The sequence below is a fragment of the Suricata suricatta genome, chromosome 15, assembly GCF_006229205.1.
Source record: "Suricata suricatta isolate VVHF042 chromosome 15, meerkat_22Aug2017_6uvM2_HiC, whole genome shotgun sequence".
NCBI lineage: Eukaryota > Metazoa > Chordata > Mammalia > Carnivora > Herpestidae > Suricata > Suricata suricatta.
This window is the reverse complement of record NC_043714.1, coordinates 7,251,687-7,268,976: the sequence shown is the minus strand read 5'-3', so window position 1 is coordinate 7,268,976 and position 17,290 is coordinate 7,251,687. Positions and strand designations below refer to the sequence as shown.

General features: G+C 41.5%; 1 protein-coding gene across 1 annotated transcript in view; it reads right to left on the bottom strand.

Moving 5' to 3' along the window:
- Positions 1–12,040: 12,040 nt before the first annotated feature.
- XKR4 (XK related 4) overlaps positions 12,041–17,290 on the bottom strand; it is a 411,991-nt gene continuing 406,741 nt past the window's right edge. The window contains exon 5 of the mRNA XM_029924011.1: positions 12,041–12,987. Coding sequence (XP_029779871.1) covers positions 12,041–12,987 — 947 coding nt within the window. The remainder of the gene's footprint in view (positions 12,988–17,290) is intronic.

The following is a 17,290-nucleotide window of genomic DNA, read 5'->3' as shown; positions in this document are numbered from 1 at the left end:
TATACCATAAATTCCATTCAGTTATTACAGAATAAAAGATAACTGAAAAAAATAAACAAAACACCTAATGTTTCTGTAGTTGCCAGTTGATTGTCTCCTCTTGGTTGCCAGTGGACTAAAACATTGAACTAAATATCCTATCCATAACATGAAAGTAAAAAGATTTGGAAAAGATTTGGCCAAGTAAAAATCTCAAGGAAAATGAAAAGCAAAGCCAAACTGGGATGGGATTTACATCTGTGACAGGAAGTAGCAGCTCCCTGGGCCCCAGGTCATTCACAGGTGTGGGGCTAGCAAACCAAGTCAGCCATCCAAAGTCACGTTTACAAAACACAATCAGCACAGAGCAGCGACACCCAGTGGCCGGAGGCCCTTGCTACATCATGTGATTTGGGGGAAGCCCCTGCCTGTGATGGGAGGAAGGAAGGACCCAACAAGGACGCCGGCAATGCCTACCCCACGAAGTTGTTCTAAGTTGGCACTAAACTGTAGTGTTCAACACAACCAAAACAGTAAGAATGTACAAAACATTTAGATTTTCGCTGGAAATGCTCTCGGTGCCCTTTGCATGGCTGAGCACCTTCCTGGTCCCTGTGCGCCTCCTCACAGTCGATGCTTCAGAACAAGTTTTGCAACATAAACTCATGGAAGAGAAAATAGGTCGGAATAACTTGCCTGTTTTTCTGTCCAGGCTCAGAATAGAAAATGAGGTAAACATACAACTTGAGGAAATACACACACACTCACTAGTTCAGAGCCAAGTCAGATGAAACAAGGAAGGAAATGTCCCCAAACAATCACAAATACGAGAGTCATACAACTATCTCAAACTTTCTTCCCGAAGAGTGGACTTCCCTTTGACGATACTTTCTCTTTTTTCTCCTCTTTTCTGCGCTACAAGGACAACACGGCTATTCCACTATGTATAACTAGTCAGTCCTTGGCAATCAGAATGAAATCAATAAACCAAACCAAATAAATTATGCATTTTGTATCATTTGGGAAAAATAGCTTTTACTTCTGTCCACACCATCCCATGCACCGTGAAATAACTGCGCTGAGTAGTTTAAATGAGCTTTCTGCTTAGAAGAGCTAAGAAATCCTTAAAATGGAAATTTCCTACTTGAAGATTAAGAAGTTAACGCATTTGTATTTCCCTTGAACATTTCTGTCAAGTAGACTTTGTGAACGATTAAGATTAGATGAAGAGCAGAGGGGCAATGATAAAAGGATGGAAAAGAGCTGAATAAAAAGTTTCCTTGGCAGGAAGGGGCCAGGTGGCAGGCCTCCAGGACCGGCTTTCTGAAGGAGGTCTGTGCCGCAATCACATCTGATTACCTCCAGGACAGCCTCCCAAGCCTCTTCCATTCATGTGTTTGCCAAAAGTAAATCAAAATCAAATCGCATTTGCTCTGCATTATTTATTTCTCTTTGCACAACAAAGAGATTTTTAGCAGCAGAATATCACCAGCAATAGATTACTGCACAAGAAAGTTAAATCTCATTACCTATAACACCTGAGCATTTTCTGTCTATAGACAATACCAGACAACCCGCTGAAAAACCGTATCATTCAAACGTCTGCATTGTCCCAAGTATCCAAATGTTTGCCATCACAAAGGCCAAATTTACTCCTTGAGTGACTGCCTTCTTTACTTTTCATTGGGATATGTGCATTCATGTGGACAGTCTTTATTTTTTCACAATGACATAGTGTCTACTTCAGTTTAGTTGAAGATGGTTCAGCAATCATCTGGAAAATTCGATGTCGAAAGCCCCTAAGTTAAAGGAAACTTAGTCATGAGGAAAAAACCAGAACCTCAGGGCTCTCAGTACTCAGAGAGGTTTTGTGCATGGTGAGAAATTGCTTCACTGTCCACTTTTTTTTCATTTCCATTATTCTGAAAATCATTCTCAAAAAGTTATTTTTCCAGTTTGGGAAGAGATGCACAGACTTAGAGCGTGTAAACCTGTATTAGTGAACTTGAACATAGAGGCTCTCGTGACGTCATGACCTATTTACAATGGGATGATGAGTAAGGCCGAAGTAACCCTGAATCTCGTTGATGTTAAAATGAGGGATAATTCAATGGTTCATGTTCGATAAGTAAGAGTACTTACAATACCTTCGAATATCTCATCTTACAGTCCGTCGGAAGCTGTTGGCATGCAGAGCTAGCTAGCAGCGTAGGGGCCAATGACCAAGGAGAGCTGTTCCACTAGAGACAAGTTAGTCTCAGACACGAAGCCACTGAGTCTCTGTCTTGGCCCTTCACGTATGGATGTGTCTATCATCATGGTATGGAACAGCAGGGGCCACTGCGAACCCCTGCTCTCCAAAAAGGCAAATATTCCTCATGAGCCACCGGTAGGCATCTTCTTCAATCACCTTCTGTCCCAACACAGCTTCTAGCCTGTCTCATTCATGAGCCTTGCTTAAGAGGAATGTTTATTGCTCCTGGGTTCCCCACGGTCAACCGACTCCTTATACGTTACAGAGTTGCCTTGTGCCCAATTTGGCTTTGGAGTTCAAGAAATTAACATTTTCCTCAACTTACTAGTTTCCATTGCCTTGCAACTGAAAACAAGTCACATGGTGGGAGGCTTGCTTTTGCCAGCATTTGTCAGCACTTGGGCCCAGAGCTAGTTCTGAAAAATGACTTTACCAGAGTAGGGTGTGCAGCAAGATACTGGTGCCCATAACTGGAACTATATCGTTCAGTAGCTCTTGGGACATCTTGGAGATAGTCACCAAGATGATCGCTTAGGAGGGAGAAACATCTTTGAAGCACAAGAAAAAGGATCCTTGCTTCTTTTTTAAAAAATGTTTCCGTTACGGTGCTTATCAGAGAAATCTGATGACTTTCACTCCTTCATCTAGGGGTCACTCCTAAAATTGTTCTATCAAAAGGTCAGACAGAAACTTTACAAGAACATGTGGATGCCTGACTCTTGGAGACTCTGGAGCTATAATCCGAAGTCCATTCATTCGTTCTTACCTTACAGCTCAAATGTTTCTTGGAAAACAGAGAAGCAAGTGGGAAAGAACCGTGATTTTTTAAATTATGAGACTACCTGTTTCCTTTTAAGCAAACATTTGGGCAATCAAGAATCTCAAATTGATGATCTTATAGCTTGTAACCAAGATTTTGCAGGGTCTGAGGATGAGCAGGGGGGCCAATACCCACACACTCATGCACCTGGGCTTGAAACTTGCAAGGTCACCACCCAGGAAGGCAGGAATCAAATTACTGAATAGTTACATCCATGCAGATTTTACGTCTGAAACTGAATTACAGATTCAACTTTTAGAAATTGGTTATTACACAGGACTCTCCACAAATGAAGGGCAGCCACTGTACTCAGATCAGTCATTAAAGAGATGACAATGACATTTGTTTTTCATTTCCAAACACACGTAGATGTGTATCCATTTAACATGAGTCTCTGTGACCCAATACCTATTCTCTGAGCTACACAAGCCCCAGGAATCCTTTGACTTTTTTCTTTTCCTTTTCTTTTTTAACCCAAAGCAGCACTCACTGGCAAAAACAAATGAGGCAGATGAATATTCATAGCATGAATGATGAGGAAGCAGGTAGCACGAATTCATTAGTGCTCTGTGTTCACAGAGGTCTTTCTCTTCAGGCCTGGGCATGGCACGAAGTGCTCTTTTCCACTAATTGATTAATTTTCCCTTGTGGTAGCTTGGCTACACCATTACACGTCAAGAATTTGCAAGATTAAAGGGTCTGTTGCATTAATTAACGCAAATCACCTTCAGTAAAGCTTGACAAGTTCCAAGATGTTTCTGTAAAAAAAAGAAGGGAATCGGTACCATGAGCAATAATACATCTTTGTGACAGTCGAGGCTCACATTTCTGAGTGACTGGCCCCCTTCCCTTTTCTCACGGTGCGACAGATTTATTCCTCTTCACAGGGCAACAAGCCTCTGATTCAGACCAAGGGAAATGTTTCACCCTGGACTTCAAAACATATTTCAGCGATCCATTTCCTTTTCTAAGTACAATACATTAGAAAGCTTTTAATAAGGAAAGTTGACTACTTTAGTTCTTTGAAAAGCTATAAAATGACAATTCTTTGACCAGCTGACAGAACTCCTTTGGTTACAGGACGGTGTGCTATTGCTCCCGAATTTGAATAGAATAAGAACTCACAGTGGTTGGGGGTGGGGTGGGGGAAGAGGATAGAAAGCCTGGGTCAAAGGTTAATTGCTAAGTTAACAGCAGTACCCCAGGCACCCAAACGCCAGTGCTCATTTTCCAGAATGATGATGGATTGAAATGCTGATGTTGATTAAGACATGTTCCACTGCTTTGTAATCAAAACAGGAATTTCTTACAATGATAGAAACCTGAGCTGTATTTTCAACTCACTTAAGGGTGTTGTAGAACTTACTGATAAATGAATTAATTTGAAATAATGAAGAGTGTTGATTTGATACAACGCCATACCAGAATGCCACTAGAACAGTTAAATTAAATTAGCTCAAACGCCCAGCATCTCCATTTGTTAATATTTGTAGCACTTAAATGAAATAAGAATTTGATTAGTTCCATTTTAATGCAAATCAAGCCATAGAGAGAGGAGAGGGCCACCAGCTTAATTTGATAGATGGAAGTATAATAAAAACACGAAACCTTACATTTTCTGAAATTCTAGTAACAGCGTTGGGTGACAGGCTTTAATAACAACACAAGAGAACATTTTGTGTTGGTCAGACTGGTGATATTTGCATCAAGTTGATTAATTAGTTTTGATGTTGATCTGTTTTATTATCCTGGTGCAACGGCTAAAACAGCAGCAATCACAGTAATGAGCTACTCATGGCGGCGTCAACCTAGAAATCCTTCCTCAGACTCCCACCATTATGAGGTCAACTGTTTTATTGATGCTTAACGGGATTCACTAAGGCAGTCTTCGAATTATTCTGTGCTCATAGAAATTAATATGTGTTTTATCTTTCCTTCTACTCCTTAGGGAACCAATGGGTTTACGCATCCCTGACTGGAATGTTTTCACTTACAGAAAATGAGTTATGCAAATTAATAGTTATCTTTAAACGATACACCCCTTACATCTGTGGAAAGCCAACCACTTGGCCATCAGTCTGCGTACTATGCCAGCCCTGAGTATCCAAATGAAGGGAGTCTGGTTATCCTGACCTGTGAATGTAATGTTGCTCTTCTGGGCACCGGAATTATGGCTTTAGACCAACCTCTCAGATTGCAATAACCAAGTTTTAGGTCTGGAATTGTGTTAGTCTTAAATAACTACTCTTCTGGAAACATATCATATGTACTAAGGAAGGATGTTAGAGCAAAAAAGAGTTAAAGTCAGAAGACTCCTATTCCACTACTCACAACCAAAGGGTAAACTGCCGGAACATGAATTTGATTGTCTATTGCCTAGTGATGCTCATTTGTGGAACAGATAATTGAAGGAATCCCGGTTACAAAAAAATCACCTGGTCTCTTTGGACCTTGGTTGTCTTATCTATAAAAGGAATTTGCTGACTCGACACTTAGATCTCTTTTAGACACTATTTTCTGTAAAAATTAGTGACTTCTAATTTAACATTCCTTTAGAAAGATCTGCTTAAATCTAATCAAAGTAGGAAGAGAGAAGCTTTCTCATATTTTTCATACATGAAAGTCAGATTGATCACTGTGTAGTTTTCTAAACTAAACACCAAGGCTGAGAAAATCTGGGGCTTATTACTGGCTCCTTTTTAAGCATCAACTCCAATAAATCACTCACGACTTACTATATAACATCATTGAATGGGTTTTGACTGTCATCTTGTAGAACTCAGACATGTTACATTGGAAGAGAGGAAGGAAAGGGCACATCAATTATTTTACAATAAATTTAACAAGTAGTTGGTGAACATTTGTTTTATTCTTTACATTTAACCTTTCAGTCCAAGGTAAGATTCCTCAACTTATATGATGGGTCAGGCTAATGGCACAATAATGTTAAATTCTGTGAACTGCAGGGCATAAAACTTAGAAATAAATTATGGCGATGGGATAGAATAATGTCAGTTCACAGGTTAGTTGATCAGTCTTTCCTTCCACTCTCCCTCTCTCGCTCCCTTCGTTCTTCTTCTCTCTCTCTCTGAGTGTTAAAATGAGTACTGGTACTTAGTTATTTTTCAGATGAGAGTATAGCACATGTATAAAATACAAGAGAAGAACCATCAGTTAATTTATATTTATCTCTTACTTTAGTGTAGACTAGGGCCATGGAGGAGGACAGTTGCCCAGAATGGAAGAATAGCACTAATCTATCTACTATGAATTAGGGAGTGGAAGTAAAATTCAGTTACAGGCGATAGCAATTTCCAGTTCTTATCCTTGGCTTTTATTTTTAGCTTTTCATTTTGGAAGACATCTTTGACTTTTAAATGAAATTTGCTTTGAAAAATGTCATCATCAGACCATGCTTTTGTTTCTCCCCGAAGCTTACCAAACCAGAAATAGATTTTGGTGGGAAAATATCCCTTGGTCTTCTAGAAAAATTTGCAGTAGCTGAACATTGTTACAAGTTGTGTTCAATTCTCCACCCCATTTCCTAGCTGTGGGGCCCTTGGCAATTTTAGTATCGCTGAGATTAAGTTCTGCTGTCTGTAAATGGTGCTTAATTCATAGATGGTTGTGTGAATTAAATGAAATCACACGGGCAAAGCTCTTTAGCCCAGCACTGGGCACATGATAAGTTCCCAGTCATGGTAAGTTACCATCAAAATGGGTAACTGAGCTGCAAGAAAATCTAAGGGTAAAAAAATAACCAAAGCAAAAATTTGAGTTTGTCAAGTGTTTCTGACATATTGTGTCAGTATACTATTTACATGGGTAAAATATTTTAGCAAAACAATTAGACACCAAACCATCCCTTATTGAGCAGAAGATAGGCCACAAAAAATTGGCTGAAGTTGTGCATTTCTGGATCAGACCATTGCATGCACTACAACAAAAGTCTGATTTCTTTTCTTATGGAATCTAGAGCAAGATGGATGACAACGTGATGCCTTAAACACTCGAGGGAGAGTTTCTGAACCCCTCATTTCCGTGGGCAAATGGCTGTTTGCCATTTCTTCCATTTGGCTTTCTGCTGTGAGCACAGCCGTGTTCGAGCTAGCCTAATTGCTACAATTAACAAAATTAAATGGCTCTTTGTGATTTTATACAATTCCACCCACATTCTGCAGAGTCTTACTGTTGAATGAGTAATCCTACTGTTGAGGCTGTTGATCACAGGCACAAACTGAGTCTTTCTGTGTACCCATTTCTAGGCTAGCAACTATACAGGACATAGGTGCACAGAGAACGCTCCACAGTGGACAGTACAGCCTGCCTGAGTGAGCAGGGGAGACGCTACCCAACTGTTGAGATCATTTCAGAGCCTGACACACGTCAGGGCCAGAGACTTGGAAATGGAGGGAAGGGGCTGTGGTGGGTGGGCGATAGAGGGGCATGGCCAACGTTAGCCATGTTGGAATGCCCCAGCTTCGGATGGGGAAGAGTGGTGTTCTGAGTCACAGGCTGGCAGAAGCAATCATTTTGATTGTTTCCAGAAGTGACACTGCATTGCTGAAGATAAATGAGCGGGAGCTGAGTTACTTCCATCACTGAATGTATAGAAACAACCACCCCAGTTCTGCTGTGTTCTCACCATGCACCTCAGCCATCCTATGAGCTGCACTTCGGAAAGGCAATCTAAGCTATTTTTAAACGGGCTTTAAGGAATTCTCCTTAGAAACATAAAAATGCAGGCATATCATCTAAGCTTTATATAGAAACAGTCATGGCTAATGGCAAAGATGTAGGAGACTGCAGGGAAGCACATACTTAGTATAGAAAATGGTTCATTAGGAAAAAAAATGGATCCTTGTCTAAACATTGGGGGAGAACTTGGTCCATTCAATGGCATTTAATGCACTTAAAGGCAACCATGTAATTTTGCACAGTTCCTGGTGAGGGCACAAGAGTTTTTCTTTGCTCAATTCAATCGGTTTAGAGAGAGAAACTTTGAAATGATTCAAAACTATCCTACTCAGCTGCTTAAGAGATGAAATCTTTTTGGAGTGATACAGCTTATTCAAGCTGAAAGCATTAAATTGCATCTGGGTGTTTCCCACAATATCACAAGTGTGTGGATGTCTTACAAACAAGGGCTGTAAGCTGGGCCTAAAAGGAGAAGAAAAAAGCTTTTTAACTAAAAGTTCACGTGTCGGTAACATACCATTTTATATGCACGAAAGGGCAATATATACTTCCTCCCTCTCATCTCTGTTTCTTGAATTGTGTGTGTGTGCATAAATATATACACACATAATATATATATAAACACACATCAACATGTGTGAAACATACATGTGTTTTATATAAACACATATAACAAATATGTGTGTTGTGATATTTAGAAAAACAGTCATCAAGATTTCAATTATTCCCCTTCACTTGTATTTGGTCAGTGCTATCACTTCATTGATTCATAGAGCAAAAGAAATTGGGCATTTAGGAATTAAGCATATATACCTTATGATACTTTCATCTTCAGGTAATCTTTGTATTGTGCTAATACTCGAACTGCATGTTCTTGCCAAGTCGGTAAGAGAATTTATTTCATTCATGGGGTTCACAGCATTATCAGAAGTGAGTAGTAACTGAGTATCGGCAAAGTCGGTGTCACTGAACTAGATAGTACCGAGTTAAGTAGGACAGAGTTAATGACTAAGAGAATTTAAAAGACATTGTCATTATGGGGGACCAAACTTTGACTTATATGGAAAAATTTTTTTCTTCCACACAAATACTTGAAAATCTGTGTGAAGGTACGTAGACTCTTTAATCTTACATAAGTTTTCGTTTTGAAATGCTAATTTGAAAGTGAAAGAAAGGTATAAAATCTTCTTTTAGAAAATTTTCTGGTCCGGTGCAAAAAGTGAGTGGCAGATTGAAAATGAAATCTCAGGAAGAACTAAAATATCAACACAAAAATCAAACATTGCTCCTTTGTACATTGACAATGTCTCTTTAAATTCTAATACTTTAAACCCTCTGTTATCTGTGTATCGAGCATGTACTGACAGTGCTTATCACCACACAGTTCTGAGGACCGAGCAATGCCCTTCTGGATCATGGAAACAAGAGGAAGTCATGATTTTCCCGGGAGGTTAAGACTTTTGGCTCTTGTAATCTTAAGAAAGTTTGGAATTTGTGGTGGAGATGTCATTTCCTTAGCAAGAATTTCTGATGAATCAAAACATCATACCCTTCAAGTATGTTGGATAACAGAGTATTTAGAGTATTTGGGAAATCACTGAAAAATGCAAACTTCTTACGCTCTCCTAAAACTGCACCCTTACCTCCGACAAAGCACAGTACGTCATTGTTCATTCACAAAGTACTCATTTTGACCCTTAACCTGGTAAAGGAGGGATCCAACTGAGAACTAACGCAGGACTTACATGATTGTGGAGTGGTGGCTTGCTGAGTTTGGGCTCACTGACACTATCATTGCCGTCTGTTATTTGCTCATGAAATCAAAGGTACAGTTCAACTGAGCCATTCAGTTTCCAAAAATCATCACTTAAGAGTTTTCTTGGAAATAATGAAGCTAATAACTCAAGGTCCCACACAAAGGTGAAGATATTTTGCCAATATGATCATGTTTTCCTTCTACAGTGGGGGCCAATGTTTTCACCAGTCGCTGACAAGAAGAGCGTCTTCCTGGGCCTTGATTGGCGACTAGGTAAGCTTTTCAGATCTGAACACAAGATTATTATTTTTTAGTGGAAATCTTGCTTGGAGGATCAATCATGGAGTTTTAGGAAAGTATGCGCACTGATAATAAATCATCTATTTTAAAAACACTGCTCTGAGGCTTTGTACCAAAAGGAGTCCTAGACTGAGCTCCGTGCCGTTTTCTGTGGAGGTCATGGGGACAGCAGCCTCTGTATGACACACCCATGACAGGTGGTGGCTCTAGAACTTGACTATTTTAAGTGGATTGGACAGTCCAAATAACTGAATAATTAAATTAGATGGACATCCCTCCCCCCCCCTCTCTCTCTCTCTCTCTCTCTCTTTCTTTTAGTGCCTCTTTCTCTCTTTTAGTGACTTGGACTAATATTTAATATATCACTTGGGTTAATATAAAACCAGGGAAGGAAGTTTAAGACATCTTCCACTGTGGTCAAGGTGTGTGATAATGTATGGATGAAAGTAATCATTTACAGCTTTCACATCCTGGGAAACATTGGCCAGTCTTGACAAGCCCTTTCTAGTTAAGCGGATTCTCTCGTCACCTGATATTCTGATAGCACCCCTGGCCAGGTTCCTGGGGGCACCGACATTGCAAAGTAGGGTGATCTTGCAAGAGACAGGTGTTCTCAATCTGCTGAGGCAGGCTGATGGAATTGGCGGACCAGTTTCTGACATCCCAAGTAATTATGATGCTTAAGTATTTTAAACGATTCCAGGTCTATAAAAAAAGTGATGATGTCTCTATGTATACCCTATATTTTTTATTACAAAAATATTGAAATAATCCATGAGTTATTCCACTCTGCACCAACTATAAAAAAATACTATCAAAGTTTGACCGGCACTTTTAATGCAACAAAAAGCACCATGACCGAGGACACTGGGAACAGAAAGCAGGGAACGTTTACTTGCCGTACGGAGGTATTTAAAACCCAGAAGTTTGTTGTAAGAGTGCGACTTTACAAATGATTCAATTACAAATCTTAGCTGGATCTAGTGGTAAGCCCTCAATCGGTTTGGAAGGGTTTTCTCATAGCATATTCACTGCGCTGTCTGCTCATACTTACTAAAAAGTGTCCCAAAGCCTCTAAAAGACACATCACTTTGACCTTGGACTGGGGGCAGGGGGAAGTCTGTACACACTGGGGATCTTGATGGTGCGCTCTCACGTCTGCGTTTGGGGGGCTCAGGCCACGTGTTCTCAGGTGTTTGGGACTCGCAGGTCAGTCCTGTGGTTGGACCCTGTTTGGCACTAGGAGGGTGTGGCACGGCGCGCTCTGGAGTCGCGCCTGCCCCTTTTCACACAGGGCCACACTCTTCCACGTCTTGTGACGTCCAGGTCAGCCTGTCCCTCTTCTGCCCCTGCACTTACATGCCAGTGGGAGCCGCACAGGCCAGGAAATCTGACGCTCATTCCGCCTTCTCTTTCCTGTGCTTCCTCTTCATGGATTTATTACCTTTCTGCAACTGAATACTGAATCATGATCACCATTGCGTTCACATCCCGAACTTATCAAGCTCCTTGGTCTTGTCAAAAGCCCTACATGTGCTGCATAGGATTTCTGTCAGAAAAGATGTTCTTAACTGAAACTTCAAAATAAAAGAAAAGTCCTGAAATGTGTTGAAAACGAACCATTCCATCGATTCTAACACACATGTAAACAACAATGGAGGTTGCTGTCTGTCGGGTAGGATTTTCACGCATGGTATCAGTTTCTGAATGAGAATGGTCGATGAATTCTTTTCTAAGTACTATTTTGTTTTTCTGGAGTCTTGAGGGATATATTCTCTCTCTTTCTTTGTTTTTATATTCAGAATCAGAGCTTTGCATCAAGAAAAAAATCACCTAAGCTATTTTGACAGAGGACTGGTGCTGTGTGTGTTAGCATGTGTGCGCCCGTGTGTGTTTGTGTGCATGTGTGTTTGTGTGTGTGTGACTGAATATATTTTTATGCAAAGATCAGTTAACGCCATCAAAACACCCTATTGGTCGGAGGCAACATTTTCTGTGATACGTGTACTCTCTGGTGGACACGCTGAGAGCGGGCAGGAGGGCTGGTAGCAACAAGGAGTCCTCCGGAGCTCCCATGTTTCCATGGCGACCAGCAGAAGGCAGTCAGCTGATGGAGGGCCAGACGAAGCGCATTACGGCTCGTCGCCCTAGTCTAGGACAGAGGTTCATTATTGCCACGGCCCTGCTGTCACCCTTCCGCGTGGAGGTTGTGGCTCCTCCAAAGCCTTCTGTTTTATAAAGTGGTTTCGTACTCCAGCCGCTCCTGAATAAGGGCATCGTCTTTGTACTGCAGCCTCGGAGGAGACGGGGAACACTCGAAGGCCAAGATGGCCTTCCGTAGGCTTCGGTCCAAAACGTGTCTCTCCCACGCCGGGTACCTGTTCCTGAACAGGTCAATTTTAATGACAGATTCTTCAATCCGTGGTGGGCGAGACGATGGGGTGGACGGGGCCGTGGGCCTCACCTGAAAGACAGGTACGCACCCGTCGCGCTCTGCAAATTTCTGGTCGCGGTCGCTGGCGACACTGCGGTTGTTGGAGATGGACCGGAGCGTGCTCGTGGCCACTTCTGGAGGCAGAGTGAAGGCAGCGACTGGGTCCTCACAAGCGCAGCTTGGTGACTGCCCGAATCTGGGTCCATTGGGGTGAAAGAAGGCATAATACATCAGCATAAAAACGACGCCCGTTAAAAAGCTGCTGAACACCACACAGAGCGCAGGGATGGCGAATGCATCTGCAATCTGGGGGGCCTTGTAGAGGTACCAGAGGGCACTCAAGGCTGTATTTTCCAAAAGGATCACAAAATAGTAAATAAAGAGCCTGCAGCGAGTCCTCCCTTCCTTGACGTTGAACCAGCTGAAAATGTAGATGATCCCCACCACCATGTCGAACACAATCTCTTCCCATTTGGTGATACAGAACTCTGTCTCACAGTGTACGATCCAGAAGGTCATGATGCACCAGTGGAGGACGATGAAGATCCCGAAGTACAGCTGGAAAACCGAGGCGAAGAGGGCGAAGGTGATGACTCTGGCAGCAATGGTGAAGAAGTGCCAGCAGAACTGGATGACGACGGCCATGTAGCTGATGGGCTTCTTGTCGTCACGAGAGTCCCGGAGGGCTTTCTGGTAAGAGGCCAAGGCCCAAGCCAAAGACACGAGGGAGGCTGCTGCCGTGAAACCTAAGAAGGCAAAAAGGAAGACATTCTGTCAATGGGATGTCAGGGATGCAGTGTCATCCCCTGAAAATGTCCTGTGGAGCTAGGAGCTTAGGACAGGCTAGCTGTGACCTCAGCAAAGCTCTTCATTTCTTTGCGTTTCAGTTGGGCTAACCCCTCATGGGGGTCCTAGTAACTGTCCTCTGTGGGCCCTGGTCATATGGAGAAGTCAGGAAGTACTAAGGGAATCCTTCTCAAAACCAGAATGGGGTTGTGGGATCTGCAAACGGGGTTGGGGGCTAACTTTCTGTGTAAATGCTGGAAACAAACTAAGGAGGTAGTTTTGTGTGGTGGGAAAATAAGTGCAGACTGGGGAGGCTGACAGGCTGTTCCAACTCTGTGTGACTCTGGACAACCACATAAACTGGTGTCGTCATCTACACAGTGGATGATCTCCAAGGTTCCAGGCAGCCTTGAGATTCTGTGGATGAAAGGGGTAAATAATCACCGGGAGCTGGAGGGGCTAGCTGGTTTACCTTTCTGCTTCCAAACAAGAATGAGTGCATTTCATTCACAAAAGAAAGTTTACTCTTTCTTACAAATAGGAATCCATAAAACCTTCTTGGCATTGTTTCCTGTGGTCCCTGGTAGGCAGTTTGTCCTAATAGAACCCAAATATAATTCTTCCCACAGCTTTCATCTGTTCCTTACTGCCTTTCCCTTAGAAGAAGACGTTTCCCTTAGGAAAAGACTGTGTAATCTTCCATAAAGATTGTACAGAAATCACCTCAATCATTTCTATCATTTTATGAATGCCATTTGGTTAGTATGTTCCCCAAAAGTATGTTTGCAAGTTTCTAAAATAACTATTATTTCGGTCCACTTTTGCTCCTTCTGCTATGCCTGAAGCATCACCTGAATGGTCCAAACACAACAGATACCCCCCTGAAGATCACAGGCCTCCTTTAGGAGAGAGCTCTTTCAGGGAATTCACCAGGCCGCTGAAATGTTAGTCAATCTGCATACCACTCAACAAACTGTAACAAGACTTCTCAAGGCTAAGAATAGATGTTTGTGTTTTCAAGTCCTGCTGGCTTTTCTTCACAGATCCACTACTGATCATAGCCAGGCCACACTATAGTCTTCGGACTAGAGTGAAAGAAATAAAAGAAAGATTGCCAAGAACTTGCGATGGAGCTGGTACTTTGCTTTGATATTTTGATAGAGAAAATCTGTTGTCTATGATCCTTAAAAAATAAATTGAAAAGTAAAGACACTTGTGGGAAAAAGGCACACTAAATTGATGGAAAAAACAGTCAACCTCAACAACCATTTCTTATGTATTCTTCTTGAGTAAGGTGAACTCCAAAAGACAATATTGATGAGAAAATATTTTCTAAAGGCCACTTCTCATAATCACTCCCAATCAAGCTAGCAGAATGTCCATATCTGACTGCAAATCTTCAGGTCCTTTTTCTTTCTGGGCAGCACAAAACGCCTTCCATTACCATAACTCCTGGGCAGTTATGGCAATATTCTAGGTCAGTTCAAGACCAGAACACAAAGGCGTTTTTAATAATATAATTTCTTTTTCTTGTGTTAAAAATTTTTTTTCTGCTTTTTTCCTTGGCTCAATTTTTAAAAATGATAACATCACTTCTATGAGGTAGAAAACACCTACATCAATTGTAAAGCAAATTTGGAAGTGAAAAGAGAGGGTAGGAAGAAAAGTTAGAAAAAAAAGAAGGTGTGACAACCATACATCGAAGGTCGTGGAGTAACTGAGAAGGACACCCTTCCTTTCAGTTTAGGATTTAAGCACAAAAGGTCGTGCCATTTTAATTCCAACACCTTTGAGGGGCATTGAATCTGCTCATGACCTCACTCCTTAAGTGCACCATTTGCATTGGTACGGATTGTTTTGGAGTAGACAGCATGTTCCTTGGGCTGGGAGCTTGCAGAACCGGAAAGTCCTTTCATTGTCACACCCTGTGCAGCTGGGGACTGCGCTCATGCAAAGCGCCACCTACAGGACAATGGCTGCGTTGTTGGGCAGGGGGATAAAGCAAGCGGGGGCCCACTCAGCGTGGTCAGAACCATCAGGGTAGCAGTTTTCACAGGCGTTATTAAAGCTGTTTTACAACGAAGTGATACATAGTAAAAAGACCCCAAAACCAAACCTTACATACACAGCATCATAAAATCATTTGTACTCAGATGTAAAAATTGGAAAACTCGCTTAGTTCAAATTCCCTGGTAATCTTCACCCCTTTTACTGCCTGTCCCAAGAAAGTAATTCAGCCTGCTTTAGGACACTCCAGGACCTTGTTAAAGGTAGAAAAGTAATGCTTCCAATGTATCTTACAATTTAAGAAATAAACTCTTTGCGGATAGCAAAGGCAAATTTCATGTCCACTTATGAGCACTCCCTTATGAATTCTCTGCTTTAGCAACAATTAGAACTTTCCTGGTTCATTTGATTTTTCCCCTTCTGTTTAACAATTAATTTGTATAAGACAAATAATATGTCTGGACAGAAGATATGGGGCAACCTCAGAGTTATTCCTTAGTACTGAATTTGTACACACCACCATGAAGTTCTGAATTTTTGGGCTTTTTACACAAATAATATCAGCTCAGTTGTTTCAAATGCCAAGAAAGATTCCCGCAGTAAGCCACTGGCTGCATTATTATTAAAGTAGAATTCTCCGGGACTTAGGGCACAGTGCCGGCACACAGAACTCTAGGTACTCTTTTATCTAACAACATATGTTTCAACTTTTAATTTAAAAATAATTTCAAACTTAACAGAAGAATTGCAAAAATAAAAATAATACGTTGAATACCTATGTACTCTTTTCCTGCATTGTCATATGGCTTTTCCTTTGCTTAATCACTGCCCACTCCCCTCTCTTTTTCTCTCTGAACTATATGAGAGTAAATTGCATGCATCTAGGCTGCTATGGCCCGAATGTTTGTGTCCCCCCACATGCCCTTCTCCATTCATACATTGGACCCCTAATCCTTAAAGATGATGCTATTAGTGGGAGGGGCCTATTTAATTATGAGGGAGGGGCTGTCGTGGACGGGATTAGTGCCTTATTAAAGGGGCCTCCGAGAGCTCCCTAAAGCCCTCTGCCACCTAACAATGCAATGAGAAGTCTTCAACTCAGAAGACTCCAACTCAACAGACCATGCTGGCACCATGGTCTTGGACTTGTAGCTTCTCGAACTGTGAGCAATACATTTCTGCTGTTTAAAAGTTACCCAGCATGTAGTATTTTGTTATAGCAGCCCTAAAGGACTCAGACAATGGTCCTTTATCCTATTTCTTGTGAATAGGGGTTTCCTTTTAGACACCAAATACATTTGTCAACATTAGTCAATTTAACAGTGATACAATGCATTTTTTGTTTTCTAATCCACCATATCCACTATCAGACTTCTAATTTCATCAATTGACTTTAAAAAGGTCTGTCGTAGGATTTTTCACTGTGGTACGGAATTGAGTCTGGAATTAGATATTGCATTTAGTTGTCTTATTAACTTATTTTCTTTGCTTTTTTGACATTGACATTTTTCGAAAGGTACAGTACCTAAAAGAAAAGGGTGTTCCTTGTTTTGGGTTTGTCTGTTTCCTCACTGTTAGGTTCAGGTTACGCCTCCCAAGCCTGAATATTACATAAGCAACACTGAACAATATTTCCCCCCATGCCATTAAGCTATTAAAATATAAAGATTCCTTCAGTAGTCCCAAGAAGTATATAATGGGCACATCAGTATTTTCTTTGAAAGTGATGAATAGCAAATCAGTTACAAAACTTCACTCTGACATCAAACTCCAGAAACAGAGGACTCAATGGGATTCTATATTTATTTAAATATTAAAATAGGTGAGGTGACCTCAGCGCTTGCTACTGCAATGATCTATTTTACAGAAGTGAAATCTGGTCTCCCTTGGTGAGGTTACATGATTTATCTTCCCTCGTTCCTTCTCCACACTGATTTGTTTCTTTGTAAAAAAATTTTTTTAATGTTTATTTATTTTTGAGGTATTGAGACAGAGCATGAAAAGAGGAGGTGCAGAGAGAAGGAGACACGGGATCCAAAGCAGGCTCCAGGCTCTGGGCTGTCAGCACAGAGCCAGACTCTGGGCTCGAACTCACAAACTGGGAGATCATGACCTGAGCCGAAGTCAGACGCCCAATTGACTGAGCCACCCAAGCGCCTCTCCCCAAGCTGGTTTCTGATGAAAATTGTCCTTGGACCCCAAAGCGAACACCCTGCTTCCTGGAGGGTCCTTTCTCCAGGAAAGTTACACCTGTCT